This window comes from Arvicola amphibius, chromosome 12 (assembly GCF_903992535.2).
Source record: "Arvicola amphibius chromosome 12, mArvAmp1.2, whole genome shotgun sequence".
Classification (NCBI taxonomy): Eukaryota; Metazoa; Chordata; class Mammalia; order Rodentia; family Cricetidae; genus Arvicola; species Arvicola amphibius.
The window spans coordinates 31,816,638-31,833,634 of NC_052058.2; the positions used below are offsets into that span (position 1 = coordinate 31,816,638).

The following is a 16,997-nucleotide window of genomic DNA, read 5'->3' on the forward strand; positions in this document are numbered from 1 at the left end:
CCCTGATAGCTAGGGAGGTTGAGCATGCCCTTAAGTGTCTTTTGGCCATTCGAACTTCTTCTGTTGAGAATTCTCTGTTCAGTTCAGTGCCCCATTTTTTAATTGGGTTCATTAGCATTTTAAAGTCTAGTCTCTTGAGTTCCTTATATATTTTGGAGATCAGACCTTTGTCTGTTGCGGGGTTGGGGTCACTTATGTATACTATCATATCATCAACAAATAGTGAGAATCTGACTTCTTTTTTTCCTATCTGTATCCCTTGGAACTAGCGAACATCTTAGTCAGTTATTTTAGCCGGCCTACTGAGAGAGCTCATACAGCCACCATCCGCCATTTAAACACACAGCGTCTGCTGGCCTAGGGTCAGAATAGCACATTTAATAAGCACCAGAAGTTCCCAGTACATAGGAAACAGGATGTGACATCCATTTGTGCTTCCTTAGTCTAGAACACAGCCTGAATTCATGTGATCTGTGAGGATGTTTTTCAAGGAGTTCTTTGATTCCAGGTCCAGGTCCTATCGCAAGCCAAATCCTTTATTTGAGAAGCTGAAGAGGAAGCATGAGAGGGTCATGTCAGACCTGCAGCGCTTGGAGGACGAGAAGAACGAAGTCACAGAAAAGTTCAATGAGCTCGCTAAGAAGTCATTATTCTATTGGTAAGTGCCTGCTGTACAAGGGACCACTTTATTTTGGGATGACCATCTCTGCCTTTCTTTGTCTCTGGACCGAGGAGTCTACGGCTCTGGTTCCAGCCTTTCTGCCTCTTAGCAAGCAGCTCTTGGACTTGTGTCTCTTGCACTCAGCTTTGCTAATTGTGAAAGAGACTATGAGTTGCACCCAGCCCTATATGGTCATACTTAGTAGCCTCTAGATCAGTGGACCTCAACTTTCCTATTGCTGTGACCATTTTTATACAGTTCCTCATGTTTTTGTGACGTCCATCTGTAAAATTATTTATCTTGCTATTCTATAATTTTGCTACTGCTATGAAGCATAATGTAATATCTATTATGCGGGATATCTAAGATACCTCTCCTGTAAAAGAGTAATTCCATCATGAAAGAAGTCATGACCCACAGGTTGAGAACCCCTTCTCTAGCTAGAAGAACAAATTGCAACATGAATGGTGTATCAGGCAGGGTCTCGGGCAAGGCCCTATTGCCATGAACCTCTCCACCACTTGGATCTCTAACCCTCCATCAGAAGGTATTTGTCCCTTTCCTGGTGATGTTGACCCATTTACCATGGTCAGGTAAAAGGCAGGTGGGGACCCCTTTTGTTAGTAGAGATTCTTGAATTTCTTTGGTTGTTGGAGTTTTCAGAAGTAGTTTGATTTTTTCTGGAATTCCCTGTTCTCCGCTTTTGGCCTTTTGAATGCAGCTGACACACATGTATAGGACTCTTGTCTCTGTCACCCTCAGAAACCTGGGGACCAGTAGGCTTGATGGGGCATGGAAGCAGGGGTGGCAGGCGGAGGATGACAGGGGCTAACGATGCAGAGGGTGTTTCCAGCAATCTGCAGTACCAGCTCCTCCTGGAGAAGTATCAGATGGAGGATATGGTGGACTTGCTGAAGCAGGAGAACAAGAAATTGCTGGAGTATTGGGTCCTGCTGCAGAAGCACTTGGAGGATTTGCACTTGGTCTTTCAGGACCAAGAGGAAGAGAACAGAGACCTGCAGACCCAGGAGCATCAGGTAGGGACGAGCAGCTGGGTCAGGGTTATGTCCAGCACCATTCCACTGTGTGACATTAGCCTGTCTACCCATCGACGTACTTGCGCTTCAACTCATCACTTCGTCCGTCCACACATTCACTCCCTGCCACTTTCATGACGTCTGCGTGTTCACGTCTGTGTCCATGCATCAGTGCTTCTGGGCGTGAGTCTCTTGTGAGAATCAAATGGCAAACAACCCCTGCTGCTCTGCTTGAAGCTACAGTCCAATGAGGGAGGTGGGGTGGTCACACGTCACACACCTACAGGTCATTATGATGGGAGGGGCGCTATGTACAGACTTGAGGGAGTGAGCTTTAGGTCCTGTGCCTCCTTTGTTGTGCAGGGTTCATATGAAATCATGGCGGGGTGGGGCCAGCTTGCAAGGAGAAAAGCCACTGGCCAGTGTCAAATGAGTGATTCCCTTTGTCACCTTGTTGGGTGACATACGAGCTTTCTTTCTCCTATTCTCTGCATCACCGTGCCCAACACCTGATTTACACTGACAGGAAGCTCTGTGGGAATCTTCCAATCAGTGTTTACTATGTGTCTCCCTTCACGGAACTTAACAGTATGGAAATGACCTTTTGTCAGGGATGTGGAAAGGGAGAGTTGCGGTAGGAAATCTGGGGCTTCCAAACCAAAAGTTCTTCGATCACCTCAACATAGTTTGGCCAAGTAGAGCACAACCCTCTGTACAATTTTAGTCCCAGGAGATGGGGAGCAGAGTCACCAGACTCTTCTGAAAGAGCTGTGTTCTCAGTGTAAACTCACATGTTCATCGAGTATGATATCGTTTTATCCCCACCTCATTGTGTTTCTCTCTCTCTCTCTCTCTCTCTCTCTCTCTCTCTCTCTCTCTCTCTCTCTCTCTCTCTCTCTCTGTCCTTCTCTGTGGGTTTGGAGGTCAGTGAGTGGTACCATGCACCATGCATATGGATGGCGGCTAGGGAGACCACTGTGTTTGTCAGTCCCTACCCTGCAACAGGCATTCTCCCTTCCAAGAAGCTTGCTGTTTTGGCTGGAATGACCAGCAAGCTCTTTGGATCCTCTGTGTATGCTCACACTTACGTGAGAGTATATTCTTGCCTATGCTCAACTCTCCACTAAGTACACGATTTTCTAATGAACAGGAGCAGCGGAGTCTGGAGGAAAGTCTGCAGTCCCCAGTGAAGCAGAGGGAGCTAGTAAACCAGGAAAAGAATTTGGCAGTAAATCTGCAACATCACGCGACTGTCTCCCAGATGAGGTATCAGCCCAGGCAGGGAGTTAGTAATTGGATGCGGGTAGTTGGGTGCTCTTCTACCTTGGAACTTTGCCTTTTGTGGGCTTTGCCTATGGGCAATGCTCCCAGTCATCACCAGGGAAATAACACTTCAGAGTATTGTGCTGGTCCAGGGCAGAAGAACTTCCCTCTAGGAAATAGTATGATTGATATTCAGTGTATCTGCAGAATTGTGTTCGCTTTGCTCCCTTCCGAGTTCTCTGGTTTATTCCAAGACAGCTTTCCTTGAACTCACAGAGCTCTGCTTTCTTCGGCCTCTGCAGCCTAGGGCAGTAAAGGTGTTACTTACCATGCCTGAATAAAATGACATTTTCATTGAGGGTCATAACCTGTAGGGTTGAGAGTCCCACCCTTGGTCACGATTAGATGCCTTTATTCTTTGACCATTTGCCATTTAAATTGTATTATGGATATAATAGGTTTAATCATTGACAGGATGAACCCAGACAGATGTCTCTGCTGCAGGATTGGTCAGAACTTCACAGAGTGTTGAGCAAAGGAATCCTCTAGAGAACCAGGATGTAGATTCCCAGTTGGAGTCCTGAGAAAAACAAGGGTATTTTCTTTAATTAAAGAATCCCTGAAGGGCCCATGTTCTCAGCTATACATCTCAGGAAATGTGGCTTCACCATGACAGGCTCCATATTTCATATTGCCTGGGTACAAGGTTCTTTCCAGGTAGGAGGCATGAGCAAGCTCCATGATGTTGTCCCATTGTCTAAGCTGCAAGGCTGTGTTCTGTCTCTAAGATGAGGTGTTCAATGAGCACGTCACCATGAACACTGTGTTTTCTCTGCTATGCTGTCATCCATGCCTTTAACAGGCTATTACTTTTGTCATAATGATGTCCCTGGGCTGCAGGAGAAAGTCCTGTCCTTTCTCATAGCACACCGTACATACAGTACCCATAGCAACTTGTGACACTTGTTAAAGGTTGAAAGAAATTCAAGGCCCAGCTGCTCTGTGACATTCCTTTCTTAGGGATACAACTAATGACAACTGTCAAAAGATCAATGTTGAGTGTCAGGCACAATTTAGTTTTTGTGAGGTCACAGCTTGGCAGCTGACATGGCAGATCCCCTAACTGCCTTCCTCCTCCAGGTCAGAGAATCTCCAGCATGAGCCAGAGCAATCCTCAGCACAGGATGAGAGCCTCCCGCCAACAGAGCTGCTGCAACAGGAGCACTAAGGGGCACAGGCAAGTGAGCCACCATTGCATCCTATCCCAGCACCCACGGGACTTGTGGGGTGGATGTTCTTCCTTGACTCTGGCTTCCTATGTGTGAATAGACCCTGGTTGTGTCTAGCCAGTGTAAGGATCCAGAGTAAGGAGCTTCTGGATCTGATCGCCTTTTTTTCTCTCACAGAACCCCTTCAGAGGACTGAGGAGGCCGAATAAAGCCACAGACAACCCAAACCCATTGCTCCACTATAAGATCAAGACCTCCTCAGACCAAGACATGTCTTTCTAATTGTAAACTCAGCACTGAGGCAAATATCAACATCCTACCTATAGGTGACCTATCCCTAATCTGAGCCTTGTGCCTGTTGACTCACTGTTTCTGGAGAAAAAAAAAAAACCCTCAGAAAGAAGCTTGACATACAGAAAATGCCATCAGGAATGACGAAGAAGCCGACATCCCCCAGGAAGTGAGGCACAGCAGCAAGGAGGGAGGATATCACTCTGCCCATCGCTACTCTGAAAGCTTGTGGCTGAGAACGAGTCTGAGATAACTGAGCGCCCGACCTTCAAAGCCCCAAAGTGGCCTGGCTGCACTTATCTTGAAAAGATTATGACAATCTGTGCCTGCCTTCCTATTTGTGCCCAAGGCTGGCCACAGGGTGGAACAGTGCTACTCACTCTGCATGAAGAAAATGTTCTTTAGTGTAAATTTCTTTGCTTGATTTTTGGGTTTAGGTTTGTTTGCATTAAGATTTTTGTTTTATTTGTTACCATTTGAGGTTTTGTTATTTCTTGGTTCTTTAGTTCTTGTTTTTTATTTGATATTTGCTAAGGCTATACACTGTATATACTGCATCCCCTGTTTAAAACCCCAGTGAGTCAAATGACTATTTTCATAAATAAAAGAGTAATTTCTAACTCTTCATTCTTAAACTAGATTTTTAATCAGATGTAGTGGTACACTCTTGGAACTGCAAAACTCAGCAGGCAGAGATGGATCTGTTCAGTTTCCAGGTGTCTTTGGCCACGTTGTAAGTTCCCAGCCAGACAGGGCTACGAAGGGGAGGTGTCCTGAATGTGATGTCGTGGCCTACTCCATGGATACCCACTTCATGCAAAAAGATCCGTATTTGTCACCTGATGTCACATTTTTGCTACTCCAAGAATAGATCTAGATATATACATGTCAATGACAAGACTGTACATATATTATTGAGAAATATACTTGCATTTTCTCTTTGTACCTTTTTTTGTCAGATATTTTCTACAAAACAGTAAAAGTCTAACTAATAAAATCTTTGTGATTACTATTCTTTGTTTGTTTGTTTGTTCGCTTTTGGTGTTTCAAGACAGGGTTTCTCTGTAGCTTTGGAACCTGTCCTGGAACTAGCTCTTGTAGACCTGGCTGGCCTCGAACTCACAGAGATCCACCTGCCTCTGCCTCCTGAGTGCTGGGATTAAAAGCCTGTGCCACACCGCCTGGCTAACCTGTGTTTTCTAATGCATCTCAGGAAATGAGGACCTTCATTTCTGGAGTATAAAAGAAATAGGGAAACCCAAAGCTATCTGCTTCTGTTTTCCTTGAATTATAGCACTAGTTATAATGGCAATGCAGAGAAAATCACCTTTAAAACACATCGGGACATGGCGTCTTTTACAGTGCTCTTACCTTGACTACCTATTTCACACACTGTTTTCAGATTCATGTGCTTTTTAATTTATGTATATGGATGATAGTTTGCCTGTTGGCTATGAAAAACAAGCATGCAGTTCCCACACAGACCAGAAGAGGGCAATGGATTCCACATGGAACTGGAGTTACTGAATATGTTGAAAAGGAAATACATATACATAATGCATATGTGTATGCATGAGAACACGTGTACCTAACTTTCAAACATTAATTTAATGACTACCATTATGTATCACTTATTTATTAATAAGTGATGTTTTTCTTTTTAATAAAAATATAAAAAGATTGGGGAAAATATTCTGTAGCATAAAAGAATGTAACACAACTTCAACTAATATTCTACAACAAGAAATCACTCCAGGGACTGAGGAGCTGCCTGTCTGAATAATATTCCCTTCAAATTAGTTTCTTTATGTGGCCCTGTGAGGACCTGACTTTGCAAACTCCATTTTACAGAAGGGGCTTCATCTTAAGTCATATAAAGAGTTGGGGCAGATCTCAGCTCCAGAAATGTGCTGTGATAGCAGAATTTGAACAGATACCCTTAAAATAGCCAAGTAAGGAGCTAGATGTTCCTAAGAGCTTTTTGTCCTTGAAGATACCTTGTCATTTATTAGTGGCCCTTTGTTAGGAATTTTGTGCCCCAAAACTGACCAATAGTTTTAGAAACTACCTTACTGCCAGGCCTCTTTAGCTTTATTCCCCAGGGAAAGGTGAGTGCACTACCCGCCCATTCTGCAGCCCCACACACAGGACAATCAGACACGATAGGGAGTCAAGTCAAAGAAGGAACTCAATTTATTACTTGAGTGTCATCTTATATAGATTAAGTGACATCGTGTGATGTGGTGGTACCTCCAGCCAATGAGAAACACCCAAGCCCGCTCTCTGGCTGGAGGGGCATCTACCTAGATTTTGCTGTCATATCCTCACTCGATAGCTTTGAAACCATCCTTCAACTTGAGACAGGCTTTTCTCTGTCCTAAAGGCCTTGATGTATAGGCCCTAAGATAATTTTGACTCAACATCTCCTCCTTTTTTGTTTTATATCCCATCCCCTGCCCCAGTCACCAAGCCAGAATAGCCCACTGGGGAGAGAGTATGGGTCAGTGCCACCCCTATCCGGAGTTTCGGCCTGACACCCTCAAATTGAGAGTTCATCTGTGGAGTGAGATGTATCGAGCCTATCATAATGTACTTAAGGGCCATGAGTTGTTCCTGTTATACCTGTTTTTTTGGAATGCTTGTTTCAGCCTTTGGAGAACACATGGGCCTAAAAGGCAGATCAATAAACAAATAGTCATCAGCTCAATTAGGGAAGAGATGAGTGTGGTAAGCCATGGAGACCAATTAAACCAGGTCTCACAGGGGGTCTTTGACTTAAATCAATATCTTTCTAACTCATCTAGGGTTCTTGTAACTATCCTGAATGGTCCGCACAGAAGCAACATTCTTCCTCAAGTGCCCTGAAAATTCCTCCCTGTTCCATGAACAGCAAGTCAAAGCCTCTCCTAATTTGTAAGGTTACCCTTGCTAAGGAATCCAAAGACTTTTGTAAATAACGTAATGCAGTCTCTGTCTTTTCTAAGGTCAGTGTCAACTGTGAGAGGATTATTCCCATTACTTGTTGTAAAATCACCAGGGATGAGGTGCCTAGGCAGTCCCGGCCACCCCTAGTCCCATCGATGTTGTGATGGCCAGGGCCATCAGAGGCTCTCTCTTATGCCTTTGGGCCACATTGGTTTTAGAAACTACCTTACTACAACTCCAAATGAAAGTAATAAACACAATTGCGTCCTCAATTTTACTTATGTTCATGCTACTCGTTTTCCCTATACTTATTTCATTTACTAATACGATTATATCTATAAATTTCCCCAACTCTGTAAACTTACGCATCAAATACCCATTCTTTATTAGCCTTATTCCACTAACCTCATTTTTTAACTCCAACACAGAATTGCTAATTGGCAACTGACACTGAATTATTATTAGCACTATTAAATTATCACTAAGCTTCAAACTCAATTTCTTAATTATTTTCCTACCAGTAGCTCTATTTGTCACCTGATCAATTATAGAACTTTCCCCATGGTATTCAGACCCACACCTAAATCTAAATCAATTCATCAAGTACTCATTACTGTTCCTTACTACTATAACTATTCTTACATCAGCCAACAATTTATTCCAACTTTTCATTGGCTGAGAAGGTGTCAGTATTATATCCTTCTTACTAATTGGTTGATGATATGGTCAAGCCGATGCAAACACAGAAACTTTACAAGTCCTTCTTTATAAACGCACCGGTGATATTGGCTTCATTCTAGCAATAGCCTGATTATGCCTACACTCCAACTCCCGAGAGCTACAGCAAATCTTCCTAATGGACAACCCAAACATCGTCTAATAGGACTCCTTATCGCAGCCACAGGTAAATCAACACAATTCGGCTTCACCATGACTCCGCACTCCTCCACTCAAGCACCATAGTTGTAGCAGGGATTTTCCCAATAATCGGATTTCATCCCGTTACCTCTAACAACAGTACAGTCTTAACAGCCATACTATGTCTAGGCTCAACCACCACCTTATTCACAGCAATTTACACATTAACCCAAAATGACATCAAAAAATCATAGCTTCTCCACATCAAGCAAACCAGGGTTGATAATAGTAACCCTAGGAATGAGCCAACCTCACCTAGCTTCCCTACATATCTGTACACACACATTCTTCAAAGCTATACTATTCACATGCTCTGGGTCCATCATCCATACCCTAAATGATGGACAGGACATCTGAAAAATAGGTAACCTGGCAAAATCCATACCATTTACAGTCTCATGCTTAACCATCGGCAGCCTAGCCCTCGCAGGAATGCCTTTCCTCACGGGCTTTTACTCAAAAGACCTAATCATCGAGGCTGTTAATACCTGCTACACCAACACCTAAGCTGTCTTAATTACATTAGTAGCCACCTCACTAACAGCCATTCACAGCATACGAATAATCTACTTTGCTTTAATAACTAAACCTCCATTCCTTTTCTCAATTATTATTAATGAAAGTGACCCATTACTAATAAACTCAATTAACTGTCTAGCTCTAGGAAGCATTATAGCAGGCTTCTTCGTTTCACAAAACATACCACCACCAACTATCCAAATCATAACAATACCATGATACTTAAAAACTATAGCATTACTAATCACTATTGCAGGATTTTCTATCACACTAGAACTTAACAACCTAACCACCAACCTTTCACCAAATAAACCCTCACCTGCCAACCTGTTTTCAACTTCCCTATATTACTTCCCAATAATTATACACTGCATCCTCCTCACCAAAACACTCAACATAAGCTTTAAAACAGCCCCAACCCTACTTAACTTAATCTGACTAGAAAAAGCTATTCCCAAAATCACCTCTACCTTCCACACCTATACCTCCACAATCCTTAGTAACCAAAAAGGAATAATTAAACTATATTTCCTGTCATTCCTAATCACATTCCTATCTATCCCAATTCTATTAGGCATTTAATTACCCTGAGTAATCTCAATAATAATAAATACACCTATAAATAAAGTTCAGGCAGAAACCACTATTAAACATGCAGAACAACTATACAAGGCAGCTACCCCAACATCCCCCTCACCCATTAATCCCAACCCATCACTATCATAAACCACTCACCCACCTAAACTATTGAACTCCAATATTGAACCATCTCAATCCCCTCATAGTAGTTAGTTAAAAGTAATATTTCCACCTTCATAAAAATACTCATTGATTAAGTCCCCAGCACCAATCAACTAGATACTCAGGTTTCAGGGTACTCCTCCATAGATATAGCAGTGGTGTAGCCAAATACAACTAATGTACCCCCCAAATAAATCAAAAATACTATTACTCCTAAAAAAGACCCACCAAAACCTAATACCGCTAAACAACCTGAACACCAACTAATAATTAAACATAACCCATCATAAATAGAAGAAGGCTTCAATGAAGTACCTAGACAACCTAATGAAATCAATAAACTTAAAATATGAAGAGATTCTGTCATAATTTCTACATAGACTATAACCAATGACATGAAAAATCATCCTTGTTATTCAACTATAGAAACACTTAATGACAATCATCTGGAAAAAAATCCATTAATCAAAATTATCAATCACTCATTTATTGACCTCCCAACCCCATCAAACATCTCATCATGATTGAACTTTACCAGGCATCTTCAAACACTTCAGAGATCTACAGAATGTGACGTTTAAGATGTTTTAATAATATAGGTTCTTTTCCTTTTTGATGACAATGAGGACAATGAGAAATATCTGCTCCTGACAGCATCAAATTACTTCAGAAAGATAATGGGTGTCAAAAAAAAAAACCCCAACTCCACATGGAGTTTACTTTCTTTATGACAAAGGTTAGCCACTGGGTAAAACAGTGTTCTTGCCTCGACTGCTGACAATATGCTATACACTTTGGACAAAGAGGACACAAAAAAAGAACTGTCAAACTTTGCCAAGACAATGTAGGATTGTCCTTCAAAATATCCTGCTTTGCATAAAAGTCTGTCTGATATGCTAGGCCTATAGGCTGAAGATGGATGCCCCAACATTACAAAGAAACCTTGGGTGACTGTCCAGGCAACCAGCTGTTTCTGTCATTTCTCACATTTTTTTCAAAGTCACTTGCTTATGCTTCCTGCTTACTCAAGTAATATTATTTCCTTCTTGTGTCTCTCATGGAATTAAAGACTTTATAGTTATAGTTTTTCTTGTTACCATATTAGGAAAAGAATTCACTAAAGAAATGTAAAGTGTATAAGGTTAAAAGACATAAAAAGATAGTTTGGGTAATGCAAGTTAGGATAGAAAGTAAATTAGGTACAACTTTAAGACTCACCAAGGTAAGATGGATATGGAATATTTTCTCTAAATTTGCCATTTGTTAATGGAAAAGACATTGTTGAAATATTTGATATATATTATATATAGTTATTGTACTTATTGTATATAGTGTTCCTTATATTAGTTATAACCATCTTTTTAATTTTTAGACAGAATGGGACATATGGTGATATCTTGTACAAATAAAGCTTGCCTGAAGATCAGAGGGTGGAACTAGCCACTATCTAACCATAGAGGTCTGGAGGTCTGTACACGCAGACAGGAAGTGAAATAGCTGGGCAGAGAGAGGAAGTGAAGGAGAGAGGAACTCGCTCTCTTTTTGACTGGGAAGTTGATAGGTAAGGTGGCTGTGTTTTTTCTTCATCTCTCTGATCTCTCAGCATTTTCTCCAATATCCGACTCTGGGCTTTAATTAGTGAGACCTATTAGAACTTGTGCTGCGTATATCCTTCCAGCTTCACGGGGTTGGTGCCCTGGGCATACATTCTCCTACTCAGGGCCACTAAAAGCAGGACATGGCTGTTGGGTGCCTCTGAAAGTCTGCCACAGGGCACCACTGTTTGTGAAGCTAGGCAGAGGAGCAGGAAGAGAACATTGGCTGAGGGTGAGGCCGTTTTCATCACTCTGATGGGAAGGTGTTAGGGAGAGAGGGGTGTACTTGGTTCATAGTTCTAGAGGGTCCTACCCTGTGTGCTTGGCAGAACATACACCCAACACAGTGTGTGACGGAGAAGCTTGTTCACCTCATCGCAGACAGGAAGCAGAGAAAAGAGCATTCTAGCAAAGGGCCAGGGCCAGATGCAGCCTCTGCCATTCCCACTTCCGCCACAGCCCCTCTTCACCACTTCCCAATCACTCATCAAGGACCACCCCATTGATTAGAACCATTGGCTACCAAGCCCTCAGCATCTGCAGCTGGAGGAACATTTCATATGAGGATCACCAAGCTGGGGCACAGTGTGGGACATTCACCACCCTAGGTCAGTGGAATCTTCAGCTCCTTGGAGTGAAAAATGGCACACAGATCCCAGTGAGCAGGACAGATGGGAATGGGAGGCCTGTCTATGTTTGCAGCAAGGGCATGCTTTTTCAAGTGCTTCCCTCCACCAGGCCAGAACTCATTCTATGGGATTTGTGACCAGTTGCTCTGGTGTCCCTATGTGCTCTGACAGCTGAATTATTCTCTTCTGTGAGGCTGTGACCGCAGCACAGCTTCTCCATCACATATTAGACACCAACCCTGAAATCAATCTCCTATTCCAGGATGAGACGAAAGATGCCAAAGACCACTGGTTTTCAAAACTGTGTGTGTGTGAGTGTGTGTGTGTATGAGAGTGTGTCTGTCTGTGTGCGAGTGTATATGTTTGTGAGAATGTCTATGTGTCTCTGTGAGAGTTTATGTGTCTGTCTGTATGTATGTGTATATATGTGTGTGTGAGAGAGAGTCTGTCTATGTGTCTGTCTGTGAGAGAGAGTGTGTGTCTCTGTGTGAGTGTATATGTGTGTGAGAGTGTATATGTGTGTGAGAGTGTTCATGTGTGTGTGTGTGAAGGTCTATATGTCTATTATATGTCTGTCTCTGTGTGAGAGAGAGTGTGTGTCTGTGTGTATGTGGTGTGTGTGTGTGTGTGTGTGTGTGTGAGAGAGAGAGAGAGAGAGAGAGAGAGAGAGAGAGCGCAGTATCGGGACAGGACAGAACTCTCTGTACCCCTGTTGGGAGCAGTCAGCATTAATAACAGACACAGTTTCCCCAGTCCCTCTCACTGTGTTCCACATAAGCTTGTGATGGCACACTCGTCTCTGTGACGAACACTTGAAACAATTTAAAAGAAGGGAAGGTTTCTTTAGGCTCATGGGTTCAGAGGGTTTAGTCCATGGTCATCTGGCTCTTGTTTCTGGGTCTGTGGTTAAAGCAGAACATCATGACAGGAGCAGCCAGAAAAGGGGAGGGGCAGAAAAAGAGCCTCTCTGAGGACATGCTCTAGTGTTCTTTCTCCAACCGTACTCCATGTCCAAAGGTTTCCCTGGCCTCCCAGGGAGAGAGAGAGGCCCCCTGCAAGCCACAGAAGCTGCCACAAGGCATAGTTTATGTTTATGTCCACGTGAAATATGATGACATGACTATGAAGGAAATAATTTCTTAAACACCATTTGAGTGGGAAAAGCCACATGTACTTAGGGTTACCATGTTGGGCAGAGCCAGTTTATGCCACAGAAGTCCTGTTAGCCTCTGGGACTTTGAGACACAGACCATGAGAAATATCACTGAGACCAGTAGTTATTAACAACTGTGTTTGCTCCAGACCTCCGGATGAAGGTCCAGTGAATGTCAGTTGCTCCAGAAATTCACATTAAGTAGGCTGCCCCTTGGGAATGAGAACACATGGACCCAGAGATCCTTTTGGCTGTACAGTGCTTGCTGCAAGCTGGCCTGGCCTTGAGCTGTCAACACAGCTGAACTCTGGCTCCCCCTACAGGCCCGAATGAGAATTGCCTCCACTTCACTTATTCCCTCCCGGCTCCTCAGGCAGACAAGCGAGAATAATTTCACCCAAGCACAGAAATCAGCTAGAAATAGCCTACTCAAAGCCACATCTGAGCAGAGCAGAAGGGGGCCTTAAAAATCATTTCTTCGACGCCCCTATCACTGTTTCTCATTAGAGAAACCCAGGCTAACGGAAGTTGTTTCTTTGGCCTCTTTGCCCCTGGCTCTGTCCGACCTGTTGAGCCCACAGATGGGCTAGAAGCATGTGAGCAACAAGGAAAACAGGAACAGATGGTTCCTGTTCAAGGTCAGGCCTTCCTTCTGCCTCTTTATGACCACGCGGTAATTCCTTAAAATTGCTGATGAGTAAGGCGAGCGTTCAGGATAGGGAAAAAAACCTCCATCCGTTAACGAGCCACAGAGCTCTTTGGGTCACTTATCGAGAATATCACTCCCACTTCGTTTGTCCTTTAAGATTTCTGTAATATAGTTCTAGTTTTCGGAAACTCTCCGTTGGGGAAAGAAAAGTAAATAGTGAGATTCTGTCAAGAAAATAGTAAATAGAAAGCCGTGAGTGGTGCGTACCTTTTTAATTCCAACGTCCGCCCGGGAGGAAGTGGGAAGCGGGTGTGGTGTCGGTAGAGTTTCCGGCTGCCCAGGGACGTGCTGCCTCAACAAAATCCCAGACTCCCTGTGCATTAGGGTTAGTGCTTATCAACAGCAACAAAACGCTTTCTGCTTCTTGACTGACTGAATGGGTACTGTTTATCCATTCGGGGGTAACTATTAACGTTTGATACTTTATCAGGCTTTCAGAAAGGTCTCTTCATCCATTTTCATTAGTTTTTGCCCCCTACCTCCTGTAACTCAGCATAGTGTGGAGGACACTTAATCAAGCCAGATGGACCAACTATCAGTAGATCACACTCTGCTAGGAGCATCTAAACTACGTGTTAGGAGACGTTTGTTCAAGATCAAAAGTTCAGGATTCTAGCTGTGGTGGTATCTGCTACACCAGCGTATGAGCTGCCTTCCTGAAGGCATCTAGATAGGACATTGTTGGACACAAATGAGACACATCAGGGGATCAGGGCAACAAACACTGGACGTGACCCATCCAGCAACAGGAAGAAGAACAGGAGCTTGGCCTAGGTCTCCCCACCCATCTCAATTTTGATGTGAATACCTTCATATGGATACTTACGGCAGACATTGGAATTATTAACTTATTACTGTGTTATTGTGTGGAGGTGATGCCCAGCTTTGTGCCCTTGTGTATGTGTGATTTCTAAATCCCACGCCTCTACCCTGGCGAGAAGTGTTTTTGTTGAGGCTGATCTCTGACAAATGGCACCTAAGGATGTGAGGCAGAGGCCACTCAGCTAGAGACTCTCCCACTGTGGGCATCAGGTCAGCCTCAGTGGTCCTGCTGGCTCTTGGTAAAGCTCCATTGCAGGCCGACATGTAATGTGTGTGGCTGAGGCCATGTGATTGTTCCACATGCAAAGCAGATGTGACCATTTAAAAACAACCTCACTCTGCATGGCGTGCCTATCCTTGTCTCTGTCTCTCGCTAGTTGCGTGGTTCCCTGCCCAGGACCAGCTGCAGCCTTCGGAGACCTGCAGCGTGGTCTCATGTGACATCCCTACCTGGGACTGGCTGCTCCAGGACCCGCTACCCACTGCCACCTCTTGACCTGTAGTGTTTCTGCCGCTACAGCCACTTGGGGATCCGCAGCAATTTTAATTAATCCATTACTCCACCACCGGGCTATTATTTTCTGTTTTTAATTTTAAAAAATTTACACACTATATTTTGATCATGATGTCCCCTCCCCCAACTCTTCCCAGCTCTTCCCACTTTTTTACACACTTAATTTCATGTTCTTTTTCTTTCCAAAAAACAACAAAACAAAGAGCCAAGAAGACAAAGAATGACAAAGAATACCTTGTTTTGATTGGTTTTTTTTTTTTTGCTCCAGGCATCTGAACATTTGGTCCTCAGCTGGTGCTTTCGTCTTGTTGGAGGAAGCGTGTCACTGTGTCACTGCCGTGGTGACAGGCTTTGAGAGTCCCACTTTCAGTTCACTTTGCTTTGTTGAATTTGTGGTTTAAGATAATATCTCTCAGCTTCTTGCTCTGGCTGCCTACTGCCATGCCTCCTCCACTATTCTGGATTCTCCCTCTGAGACCATAAACAATAAACCCTCCCTTAAGTTGCCTTTTGTCATGGCTTTTTATTTCAGCAGCAGAGCAATAACTAGAACACCTGTCTACTCTTTCCACAGCTGGGTTCTCACAACAAGGTTTGCTCATTGGCCTTAAGCATCAGACTTCCTTCCCAGCCATGAGCTCAGCTACTCTTGTAAGAGCACCAACCCTCTTTGTCCTACTGATACTAGACTCAAAACTATATCCCTCAACTAACGATAAGAAAACCCAGAGTCCAAATCCAAATCATCAAACTAGAAAAAACAGCAAATTCCTATCTAAGAATACTACTGTCCGTGAGACAAGCAAGCACAGGGAATAGCGTAGCAAACTTTGGACTTGAGTTTGGGCCGTGTAAACCCCTCTTGTAATAGTGCACGTGATTACCCAAGACCATTACCTGCATGTACTATGTGCACACCCCACTCTAAACAATAGAATATGTTTACCTTCTCCTCAATAACCATCAACATTAAACATTCTATTAAATCATATTCTGGTTATAGCCAGGAATAAAAGTAGGGAGGCCTTTGACAAAGCAAAGGTCCCTCCCTCTTAGCTCAAGTGGAACCAGATTTGGTTTAACCTGAAACTGACCTCCCTCACCCCCATCCCCGTGGTGGTTAGAAAGAAAATGACTTCCAAAAGGGGTGGTACTTATGGGAGGTGTGGTTTTGTTGGAGTAGGTGTGGCATTGTGGGAGAAAGTGTGTCATCGTAGGGGTGGGCTTTGAGGTCTCATATGCTCAGGATACTGCCCACTTCCTGTTGCCGGCAAGATGTAGGAATCTCAATTACTGCTCCAGTACCATGTCTGCCTGCATACTGCCGTGTCCCACCATGATAATGGACTTGACCTCTAAACTGGTAAGTGAATTAAATGTTTTCCTTTATAAGAGTCGCCGTGGTCATGGTGTCTCTTCACAGCAACAGAAACCCTAAGACACCCCCTTATGCTCCTGCTATGAAAAATCCAGTGGGAAAGTACCCAAGCACCGTTCCAGGAACTTGGGGCCAAATGCCCCAGTTAACTGCATGGTTTTGGTTTTTGTTAAACTGCTTGCTTACTTTACCGTGTTCTTTGCCTTTAAAAGCCCCGTGTAAAATGCATTCGGCAGTGCTCTGGGAGAAGTGACTCTCTCCAGACAGTCCCCAGCGAGGCTAATTCAGACTCAATTCTGACTTCAGCCACGGTGAGTCATCTTTTGGTCTCTACCCTACAACAAGGCCAACATTGGGTGCACAATAAAACAGACTGTCCTCCAAGTAAACTGTAGGTGATAACCCCCTTTTTTACTGTCCGATGACTACAGAGTATGCAGTGTGCAGGATTCAAATCATATGCATGTTGGGTGCAAGCACAGTATAGAGTGCTTATGTCATTTAGTCTGTCAGTCAAAATGGAGAACCATCCAAACTACATCCCTCCTAAGCAAACTCCTCCTTCTATAAGACCCCATGAAAAGAAGCCAACAATAACCTGGAGCCTTTGAGT

At 43.5% G+C, this 16,997-nt stretch overlaps 1 protein-coding gene across 1 annotated transcript; it reads left to right on the plus strand.

Moving 5' to 3' along the window:
- The first annotated feature begins 455 nt into the window (after positions 1-455).
- LOC119827770 (disks large homolog 5-like) lies at positions 456-4,189 on the plus strand. The gene is made up of 4 exons (XM_038349639.1): positions 456-658; positions 1,515-1,698; positions 2,849-2,964; positions 4,102-4,189. Exons 1-4 carry the CDS (start codon positions 480-482, stop codon positions 4,187-4,189), a joined length of 567 nt encoding a protein of 188 aa, XP_038205567.1. The 5' UTR covers positions 456-479.
- The last annotated feature ends 12,808 nt before the right edge of the window (positions 4,190-16,997 follow it).